Source organism: Arachis ipaensis, chromosome B03 (assembly GCF_000816755.2).
Source record: "Arachis ipaensis cultivar K30076 chromosome B03, Araip1.1, whole genome shotgun sequence".
Classification (NCBI taxonomy): Eukaryota; Viridiplantae; Streptophyta; class Magnoliopsida; order Fabales; family Fabaceae; genus Arachis; species Arachis ipaensis.
The window spans coordinates 31,884,507-31,896,506 of NC_029787.2; the positions used below are offsets into that span (position 1 = coordinate 31,884,507).

Consider the following 12,000-nt stretch of genomic DNA (forward strand, 5'->3'; position numbering starts at 1 on the left):
ATTTAGTGCAAGTGAAAGAAAGACATGATAAAATTACAATTTAAGCAATAATTTGAAACAACTAAAATGCAATGGAACAGCTAAGGCGGTAAGTCACAAACCATATACTGTGGAATCAAAGAAGCACCCAACTTGGTTTTGAACAACCTCTCAAGGCATGCAACTAGAGTATTCTCTAGGCCAGGCACATCATATTGGGTCTGTAACGCACTGCAAAATTAACGGAGAAAATCAAGAGCAAATTTCCATAGAACCTAACTTAATTATCTGTTTTATTTGAAACATTAAACAAACTCCCAATTTTGTTAAAAGGTAAAGTTACTTACCGCTTAAGGCTACATTGTTTTAGCAGGTTATTAAACTCTTTTGTTAACTCATCACCTTGTAAAACTTTAGGCAGCATTTGGATATTGTCACAGGGACAAGAACACAGAGCCGTCTCTGTATTTTTGTCTTATAGACAAAATCCATCAGCAGCCATAGGTCCCCAATCTAGTTTACCAGTTGAGCTTTGCCAACTGCGATTCAAGTTTAGGTGAACTCTAGAGTTTGATTATCTTGGATTTAGTAAAATGCAATTCAATACATGTCATAAAGATATTTGACAAAACAAGGAGCGCTCTATTAAACAGACGACAGTGCGCAAAGCTAGAAAAATCTTTGTTACGGTAACAAAACAAGGAGCTCTCTATTAAAACACAGAAGAGAGTAACAACAAAGAAAAATCGTAAAAAGAAAAAAATACACTAACTTGATTATGAGAGGAAGAGGGAAACGGTTGAGAAAGTCTCTAGCGGAATCATCGCTTTGCACCCCTGAAATCGAAGCATAGTTTCTTGCAAAGTCAAAAACAATGAGAAGAAGAATAATAATGGTGAGTGAAAGATGTATAGGGAAGTGAGCACTGACCAGGGTAGGTAGCAAAATCGTTGGCTGCTTCGACGAGCTGAGATAGATCGTCCATGGAGAATTCGTGGTCCATGTGTGGTGACTGATACTCACAGTGAAACCGAAAGAGACGAAGAAGTGGGAAGAAGAAAAAGGGAAGACATAAAGTCATAAACCTGCGTGCGTGCGTGGCAATTGCCATTTTACGTGTAATGCCTTTGTACTTGACGTGTAATGCCAACGTTAAAACTTAAAGGGAGCGTTTGTTTTCGGGACAGGACACGAATACATGAACAATGATGGATACGGGATTTAGAAAAGTAGACACGGACAATTTTATAAATTTTGTTTTCTTTTTTTATTATTATTATCCCTTTTTATTTTTCTTATTGCATTATTCAGAGATACTTTTTTTTCCTATTCTTCCTTTGTCTCTTTCTTTTTCAGGTACTCTCTCCTTTCTGTAGAATTTTTTATTGGGGGTAGATAATTCTTTTCTTTTTATCGTTTTACTTCAATACAATTTTAACTTTATATTATATTATTTGATTTGTAATAATTATATTTATAAATTTTATTTTAATATAAATACTAATATATTTTTTTATTAAAATTTTTTGCCTCTTCAAATATTTTTTTAAGTTCCGTCTGTACTCCTACGTACTCTCATTTTTTATTAAATTAATTTGTATTGATGTAGAAAATTTGGAATCACAGGGCTATTTTAGTCATTTCATATAATATTTTAGTCTTATCCATGTGTATCCAAACATAATACTAGACATTACATTAGTGTCTTGTCCATCGTATCCAAACACAATACACAAAAGATAATTTTTAGTGTCTCTGTCCTATTGTCTTCGTTTCAGTGTCATGTTCTGTCATGTCTCTAAAAACAAACATAGCCAAAAGGTCCAATTCTAAATGGGTAAGGCTCAACCGCTCAATAGTACGGCAGGGGAGGGGTTTTTTTTTAAAAAAATGTTTTAATTATGGAAATAGATAATTTATAAAATTTTTATCAATTTTCATAAATTTATTTATTTCGTGTACAATATAAACGAAATAAGTATAATCCTATTTCGTTTACACTATAAATAAAATAAGGCACAAATCCACATACATGTATTATGTTTGTACACGTGTTACGTAGAAAAGAACGGAATTTACATATCTTGTTTACAGTGTAAATGAGATACAACTATACTTATTTCGTTTACATTGTAAACGAGATACGTGATGAGTTAAAACGTTAACAGTGTAAACAATATATAATACGACAAGAGTAAAGTATCGTTTTTGTCCCCAACATTTGGGGTAAGTTCCAAAATTGTCTCTAACGTTTCAATCGTCCTATTTAAGTCCCTAACGTTTCAAAATTGACTAAATGTTGTCCTGCCGTTAGGGATTCGTTAACAGAATTGACGGTGGGATGAAATTGAGACGATTTTGAAACGTTAGAGACTTAAATAGGACGAAAATGTTAGGGACAAAAACGATACATAAAAATAAATTTTAATTTAATTTTATCTTTCAATAATATTAATTTTTTACTGTACATAGTATTCAATTATTTTTTAATTACATCTAAATAAATTACACTTAATCACTTTACTTTTATTTTAAATAAATTTATTTTTTTATAATTTTAAAGAATTTTGATACATTAGAGACAAAATGTATAATTTATATTTCATTGTATATATATTATTTTTTTTTCTGCAAGTTTATATACTAGCCATTCTATAAACATTTCATGATAACTAAAAATCTTTAAGAGTAAAATTATAAAAAAAATTAATTTTTTTAAAATGAAAGTAATATGATTAAGTGTAACTTACTTAGATGTGATTAAAAAATAATTGAATACTATGTATAGTAAAAAATTGATATTATTGAATGATAAAATTAAAATTTATTTCTATGTATCATTTTTGTCCCCAACATTTTCGTCCTATTTAAGTCCCTAACGTTTCAAAATCATCTCAATTTTGTCCCGCCGTCAATTCTGTTAACGGATCCCTAACGGCAGGACAATATTGAGTCAGTTTTGAAACGTTAGGGACTTAAATAGGACGATTGAAACGTTAGGGACAACTTTGAGACTTACCCCAAACGTTGGAGACAAAAACGATACTTTATTCATACGACAAAAATCAATCAACTATAAAAGGATCTTCCAATTGTTGGTATTCTTCCACAAAACTCTCAATTCTTCTTCTCTTCTGTTTTTCTATGAAAAACTTAGTAAAAATGTTTAGTTGTAGTGGTTTCTTTGTAGTGATGGTATATCCCAACTATCATATGAGAAATAGTGACATCGGGGTTATATTTGAGTGTGAGAATCCTACACTGCTGCGAATTCGGAGAGCAAATTAGTTGTCTGAGTTAAAGAGTCTGATATTGACGCACGTCGGTGATGGGGAGAGAAAGGAGATTGGAAGAGTTGGGTATAGGATGCTAGCACCGATGGGGAATGGTGTCATCTGTTTTGGCTCGATGGTGATGAGTATGTCCACCTAATGTTTGACTTGCATGGGAGAATCATGATTGAGGTTCGTGATATTGGTAGCGGTGGTTCTGGCAGCTCGAACTTTGTACAAGATGACCCGTCTCTTGCACCATGACTTTTGCACTGTGCTAGTCCAGTAGTAGACATGGACGTTGACGATGAGGAGTCCGACGAAGAGCACGTTGCCGATAGCCACGAAAGTGGTCCTCTAAGGATGATGACGAGGATGAGTTCATACTAGAAACTCCCGTTGGTGGATCAATTCGATACCTTTTGCCTACTCCACAACCAATTCCGGAGTTATCAATTGTACCCAGTCACTAACATACTTTGGATTTCGACGCGATGCATGAGGTAACTCTGTTTTCCAATATAGGGGCGGACGATTACAACGCCGATGGTGGTGTGGAGTTTAGGGTTGGTCACAGATTCAGAAACAGAGAGGTAGTACTGCAAGGCGTGAAGAATTACAGCATTTGGAGAAGTGCTGAGTATCGAGTTGTAGAATCGGATCGGTTAAAGTACCACGTGCGTTGTCGGCGATTTACTGATAGTTATCCTTGGAGTCTCCATGTCACCCTGCGACAGAATCTCGGATAATTAGTAAGTAACTGCAGTATTTTAGTACATTATCTTCTTCGCCATTTTTTTGTTAGATTTTAATTCAATTATATTTCATATCGTTAGGGAGGTGCGTAAATTCCGCAGACCGCACATGTGTTTAGCCCCCAGCCCCCCACACTACAACAATTCCTGCATAAAATCGCCGCTAAATGAATAATTGCAGCGCATATTGTGGCGGTTAAGAGTGGGGCTGCAATCAGCCTTAGATTTAGCAGCAATTTTCCTAGAACCACCGCAATATGTAACTTGGGTTGAATTATTATTTTACATTTTGCGGCGGTTTTCTTTCAACCGCCACAAAATGCATTTAACTACATATTTTAGTATTTTTTTAGTAATAACCATCTGGGTATAATCTAGTTAAGTTAACACTACTTTTTAAAACTACATATGTTTAAATCATTGTTACTTAAATTCGTAACACTATTTCTAGATTCATTTTACGTAAAAAAGCTTAAAAGTCAAATAAGTTATATATGTTAACTCGTGAACAAATTTACTAATAAATTTCCTCATTTACTGTATTATCATTTAAATTTGCATTCAAACATAAATATAAAAGAAAAAAAATAAAGTCATAGTCTGAATTTATAAACTTAAAATAAAGTTCTAACGAGCATAAATTAAAGTTACTCTTTTTCGAAGTTATGCCTTACTAAACCTAAATTAAGAAATTCTAAAAGTAGATAAATATGTAAAACTACGACCCAAACCATTAAATTAAGGGAATCAACTTAACTCTTATAATAAAAGGTCAAAATTTCTCTTCAACATCATATTGACCTGGCGAAAAATACTCTGTCAAGAATCTATGACCTTAACGTCTTACAGGATCTGATATGTAATCTCCATACCATGGCTTTTTGTTCAAATTAAAGCACCTTTTCGTAATATATATATCATCTTCTTTTTGTTGGTCTTCTAAAGTTTCATTGTCTTCTTCCAAAACATTATTAAGATCAAACTGCATGGATTTGTCAATTCCAATGGAGGAGATATCATCTAAATTGTCTTTTGAATCAGACTCTTCCCTATCTAGACTGTTAGGAACTATTTTCCCAAAATATTCAGGTAATACTAAAAATATCAACATGCATACAACAAAATAATTATACCCATAAGAAACTGAGAACTCCCAAGTCGTTAGAAAGTGATTTAGAAAAAAAAGGACGACAATATGCTAAGACAATTTTAAAACTAAACGCAAATAAAAAACAATTATCATATCTCTTGTTGGTAGTTTGGGCAAATTTCTTAGACCGAAGCTCTGTAGTGAATGTTATGCTTGCACAGCATGATGAAAAGTCCTCAGTTTTTATTTGTCCTATTCCACTGTCATGTTATGTTCACTAATATTTAAAAATCGTAACACTATTGAAATTGATATCGAATATTACATATTAAGATTATCAAAACTGCAATATTAAGAACAACAACTGAAACAACATTAAAGATTTAACATAAACTAACTTTTGATGGAAAAAAAACCGTTCAAAGAAATGAAAAATCTGCTTTTATTCATGAAAACTCATAAATACATTAAAGATTTAACTACAAATCGAAAATATACAAGTTTTTTGTAACCAAAGAAAACAACGTACATCGTTGAGTTTATTTAACTTATTTATAATACAAAGATCCTTTTTTAAATTACGTTAACTTTATTCATATAAGCATTACGCAACATCATTGAAATTCTTTGAAGTATTTTCTATGGGGTGTTCTATATCATCCTCCCTGTCAACTGTAAATCTCCAATGTCACCTTCCACTAACATGTTTAACCATGGCTGTGGAGAAAAACTAACTTTAGCTTCTTCATTCTCTTCTCCCATGTCATACAGATCTCATAGTTTCACATGAACCACAACACTCCATTTCTTAACTACTTCATCGTCCACATAGTATACAAGATGAGCTTCTGATGCTAATATATACGGTTCATCGTCTTCTCGATCACCAGTATGTATCGAACAAGAGAAATTAATGCTAGTAAGGCCCAAATGGTCTTGTTTGATGCCTCTGCTAATAGTGGTATCAACCCAAACACATTTGAACAATACGACTATAAAATGACAGCTATAATTCAATTCAATCATGTCCACAATTTTTTTATAATACGGAACACTACCAACAGCCACTCTATTATCATGCATGCTTACATAATTTCTTGTATTAAACGATACATATACTCTACTATTGTGGGTTTTTAGCCCGTCTTTCTTTGTGATAGTTCTAAACTTGTACCCGTTAACGTTGTATGCACCAAAACGTCTTGCCTGAATCATGGGACTGCATGCAAGCAACTTCATTTCTTTCGAATGAAGCGTACTTTTCATTGGAACCTGGCACCACATAACATTCATGCTTTATATTAAAATTGGATTTCATAAAGTACGAATTCTAGGCTAAAAACACATTGGTAAGTTTAATATTCTATCAACCTCATGCTTGAACCACCGAGGAAATTCCAGATGCACAATATTGTCTATCTTAGATTACAACCTTGTTTGAGCCCGTAATCTTCGCTTTGTTTTTTTCCTAAATGTAATTTATGAGAGAAAAGAAAATTAGTCCAACTAGTCACTGGGTGAAAAGAGTTATATTCGTGTTTTAAAAATGTATGTGTATACTTACTCAAGAAATGGAACCACAGCTTCGCAGTTGACTAGCACATGATAATGTGCTTGATGTTTTTCCATTGAAGTGAGTTCGAAATGTGAAATAAACCCTAATGCCTTTCCAATAGCTGGAAACATAGTTTCCCCTAGATTATGTGTAACATCAACGGGTAGATCACCAACTCGTCCTGGTCGGTTGATTCTAGTTTCAATATTATACAAATATCTAGAACAGAAAGTCAAAATTTCCTCAGATGAATAGCCTTCTGCAATTGATCCTTCTGGTTGTCCCCTATTACAAACATATTACTTCAAACGGCCTAGATACCTTTTATATAAATGCAATATAACGCTCAGTATATACACAATTAATTCAACTGATTGTATTAAAGGGGTTTATTAGCACGCTAACCTTTCTATTGGATACATCCACCAATAATATACTGGTCTACCAAGATTTACTTCATTAATGAGATGCACCATGAGGTGAACAATGACGTTGAAAAAGGATGGAGGAAAAATCATTTCCATCTGACATAGGGTTTGCACAACATGATTCTGAAGGCCAGTAAGCTGCATAGGGTTTATAACTTTCCCACAAAGTTCTCGAAAAAATGATGACAAATTTGCAATCACATTGGACATCGGACTCGGAACTGCATTCTTCACCAGAATTGGAAGTAACTATTCCATTAGAATATGGCAGTCGTGACTTTTCAACTCAGACAACTTGCGCTATCGTAAATCAACACAACGAGTAATATTGCTAGAGTAACCATCTGGAAAGACCACGTTCTGCAGAGTCTTCAGGAATACATCTCTCTGTGAATTTGACATTGTAAATATTACAGAAGGATATTTACCACCTTCGTCCGACCACAATTCAGGCCTTATGCCCATGCATTGTAAATCCTTACGAGCTTTAAGATTGTCTTTTGATTTGTCGTTATCGTTTAAGATAGTGAAGACCATATTATCACAAATATTTTTCTCTATATGTATCACATCAAGGTTATGATGCAACATCTGATCCTCCCAGTATGGGAGGTCAAAGAAATTAAAACACTCTTCTTTTTCCAATGCGAGTCATCTTCATCCGCATCTTGACCATTGCGTCTTTTTTTGGCTGTCATAGTTGAAATCTTCCCAAATAGAACATGCACATTAGACTATTGCCTCAAGACATCTATTCCGAATAACTTCTCCGGTGGATCTCTGCATTCGACTTGCCTGTCAAATCTATTCTAGTTTAGTTTGTATTTGTGTCCCTGATTCAAAAAGCGTTGATGGCACATGAAACACCATTTTCAACTGTCTTTCAGCCGCTGAGGCTTAACTTCCAAGTTACACGTAGGACACGCTAACCCATTGTGCGTATTCCAACCAGATAGATTTCCTAATCCTGGAAAGTCGCTGATAGTTCACATTGGCACATTAGTGCCACACACATCTTGAAAGTGTTTCCCTCTTTGGCATCATACGTTTCAACGCCATCCCATAATTGCTTCAACTCATTTACCAAAGACTGCAAGTAAACATCTATGTTGTTACCTGGCATTTTCGGCCCAGGAATAAGCATGGATAAAATAAAAGATGTCTGTTTCATGCAAAGCCAAGGCGGAAGATTATACGGAATAAGAATCACAGGCCAGATGGAATACTTTGTGCTCATATTTCCAAAAGGATTAAACCATCGCTCGCCAAGGCTAGGTGAACATTGCGCGGATCCTTCTAAAAGTTAATATACTTTGCATCAAACTTCTTCCATGCTTCAGCGTCCCATGGATGCCTCAGCAAACTATCATTATTATGTGCCTCTTTATGTCATAACATGTCAGTTGTCGTCTTGCTGCATATGAATAATCGTTGCAGTTGTGGTATGAGAGGAAAGTAACGAAGAGTCTTGGCTGCTATAGGTTTCCCATTTCTCTTTACAGGTACCTTCATCCTAATAATAGAGCCTTTTTAGTCTTCTACTTCCATCTTGAACACCCACATCGCTTGCACTTGGTCAAGTTTTCATCATCACCTCGATACAGCATGCAATCATTTGGACAAGCATCTATCTTGTTGTATTCAATACCCAATTTTCTTATTGTCTTCTTGGCGTCATACACTGTCTTTGAAAGTTTTGCTTGTTCGAATGCGTCCCGCAGTAAATCAAGAATCATGGACATTGCCTTGCCACTCACACTGCACATACACTTAACATGGTAAAGCTTCACCAAGAACGATAATTTGGAGTACTTTAAGCATCCGGGATATAACTCCTGCTCTCCATTTGTAAGTAGATCGTTAAAATCCCGCGCCGCGCGACTTGGACCTTCATATAAGTACGGTAACATGTCTTCATCATCTTCGACATGTTCGCTTGTTGCTGTGTCCTCACTCCCATGTTGCATTGTGAAATTGAATGCCTCATTGACTATTTGGTGCTTTGGATTTTCTTGGGTTATAGGATTTTCATTTAGACGTCTAAATCCAAGACTCTCTTCAACTGGCTTCTCACCATGACGTAACCAAACAGTATATCCAGGGGGAAACGGCCTTATCAATAGATGGTCGTATGCATCCTCTCTTGTTTACATAAGTTGAAACCCATATTAAGGACATAGACACTTTATCATGCCATCGGACGATGCATTAGCGAGTCCAAAGTCCAAAGAACTATTCAGTCCTTGCCTATATTCTACACTATTCCATGGCTTTGAAATCCAACTCTTATCAATATCTATTATAGTGAACAAATATAGTGAACAAAATTAATGGTGACATACGGATGACGTGAAAAACGAATTTGCGAACAATGCACTGGCCAAAAGAAGCCCAAACTTACTTATTACTTTGATTATCTTTAGTGAATATCAGTCACTATAAAATGTACAAAGGCACATAATCTTTAAAATATCTTAACTTCATAGAACTCACACCCTTCCAATTTTAATGGGTAACTTATGTCTTGTTACATGTCACAATATTAGTGGTTGAATTAGATTGATTTGTCATGGTTAAGTTTAACCTTTTATTTAATTTAAGTTTTGATAATCCAATTAACTAAGTATGGTACAATTTCTTTTACAATTTATAAAAATCTCATTTTGTAATTTATTTTTTCTCAAATCACATGTCTATTAATCCTTTTCAACGTATCTATTTTGATTGAAAATGATTAATAAATATGTGGGTTGATAAAACATATTACAAAATGATTATTAACAATGATTTTTTCATGTTTGTTTTATTTAATTTTTCGAGATTTTTTCATTTGAAATGATTAATAATATGTGGTTTGAGAAAGAGAAAATTAAATAATGAGATTATTTTAAATGATTTTTATAATTTGCAAAAATAATTATACCATAATTAGTTGTAGTTAGTTTATCAAAATATAGATTAAATAAAAGATTAAACTTAACCATAAGAAACCACTTCAATGCAACCACTAATATTGTGATATGTAACAAGGGATAAGTTACTCTATAAAATTAGAAAGGTATGGTACAAATCACCTCATTTGGTACTCTTCAAATTAGAAAAAAATGTGACCACTAGAATTTAAATAAAATAAATTGTCCAATAGAAAAATAATAATCTTTTAATGATTTTAAATTGGTATTATCAAAAATGGTCAACCGTCAAACCGGTCGAGAACTGGACGGTTGAACCGAACAAAGACCTGGCCAGTTCGGTTCAAAAACTTTCCCAAACGGTATCGTTTTGTTCAAATTGTCTTTGCAGCGTCGACACTCCCTGAGTCTTCCTTCTAGCTCCCTTCATGAAACCTAAAGAAACCCTAGGCTCCAAACTCCAAAGGCTGATACGACAACCATAGCCTCCATTCAATCACTCACCTTCTTTTAACCATTAACCCTAAAGGCCTCCCCATTTCCGCGATTCTGCAACTCGTTCTTAATACTCATCAGCCAGCCACCAGCAACAGTAACAGGCTGTTGCTCATGTGATTATCTTATAATTTATGAATTTTAATCGTATACAAATTTTAGCTTCTGATATTTGTCTTTTTAAATTTGACTGATATGTTGTATTTATATTTGATTATAAAATTTTTATTGGAATTATACTTTTAAGTTGTATGTTTTTATAAGTTATTGGAGAATATGTATATGTTTTTGTAAAATTATATATAAGTTGATATATAATTTTATTATACTTGGTTTTTTTTTTTGCGTACTTTTGTTTACCTCATATTTGGTTTGGATTTTATTGGAGGAAAGTATAAAATAAACGAAAAATTTAGTTTTATGTGCATATTAGGTATGTAATTCAAATGTGTTTTTAGAAACTATCTACATTCCTATTTTTTTGTGTTGGTATTTAAAAAATGATTAACGTTTCATAAATTAATAAATTAACAAAATATATAAAAAGATCAAATAAAAAAGAAAATAACTACAAAATAGTTTGTCAAAAATATACATGAGTGTCAGATAAATTTAGCCTAACTTGGTCGAAGATCCATTTAACCTATTATAGTCGACACCTTATACATACAAATATGTATCTTGTTATGAGGTGTTTGATGTGAAAATTGAGGCCTTCAAATACGTGATGAAAACAAAAAAAAAATTCAGGATGTGAAACTAAAAAAATTTCCCTTGAAAAAATTAATTTAGGAACCACAACAAAAGAATACAGCACCGAAGTACATCGGAGATGCCTATGATTGAATTAAAAAATAATCATAAAGTTAAGGATATAAAATTAAAAAGAACAGATTAAAGTTAATTATAAATACTCATTGGAGAAGGACACAACAAATTGAACACCAGATATGTCTGTAATGCTTGAAAAAGAATGTGTTGATGAAAATGTGTAATTCTATTTCTATTAGTTATTATTCAAGTTTATTAATTTAAAGTAACGTATTTATATAGCATTTAGCAGCAAAAAGTTATTATAATTGAGTAGTTTAATATAAAATTTAAATTAAACATCCTTCATCTTCCATTTTTAAGCACATTTTAAATTGAGAAATCTTAACTTGCATATCTTATAATATTGCTGGACGTTGTAAATAATATTTTCATTTTTGTATTGTATTTTTCTTCAAAAAAATTATCTTCTAATGATAATTTAATTGAATTTAATATGTATCGTTTAGTACAATACATCCACGATACCAAAATATTTAAATTAAAACTACGTATCTAATCATTTTATGTGCTTATATATTAAATATTAATTAAAATTTGATTTTACCAACGACTATTTATTTTGGGTTGTCTTCAAAAAATTTATTAAAGTTTTATAAATTAACTAATACATGAAAGGACCCAACGGATCAAAGAAAACCTACTCTCACCCCACTTGAGAATAACACAGGTGAATTTAATTT

General features: G+C 33.0%; 1 protein-coding gene across 3 annotated transcripts in view; it reads right to left on the reverse strand.

Moving 5' to 3' along the window:
* Positions 1-1,088, reverse strand: part of LOC107630225 — a 15,321-nt gene extending 14,233 nt beyond the window's left edge. Inside the window, exons 1-3 of one of the 3 annotated variants that reach the window (XR_002359136.1) lie at positions 910-1,087; positions 752-815; positions 102-210 (exon numbers count right to left, since the gene is read on the reverse strand). Coding sequence is in view for 2 of the 3 variants with exons in the window: in XM_016333309.2 (XP_016188795.1) it covers positions 102-210; positions 752-815; positions 910-1,060 (324 nt within the window). In the remaining variant the exon portion in view is untranslated. Of the gene's footprint in view, positions 1-101; positions 211-751; positions 816-909 lie in introns of all 3 variants that reach the window. The other 2 variants (XM_016333309.2, XM_021118644.1) reach the window with 2 other exon arrangements.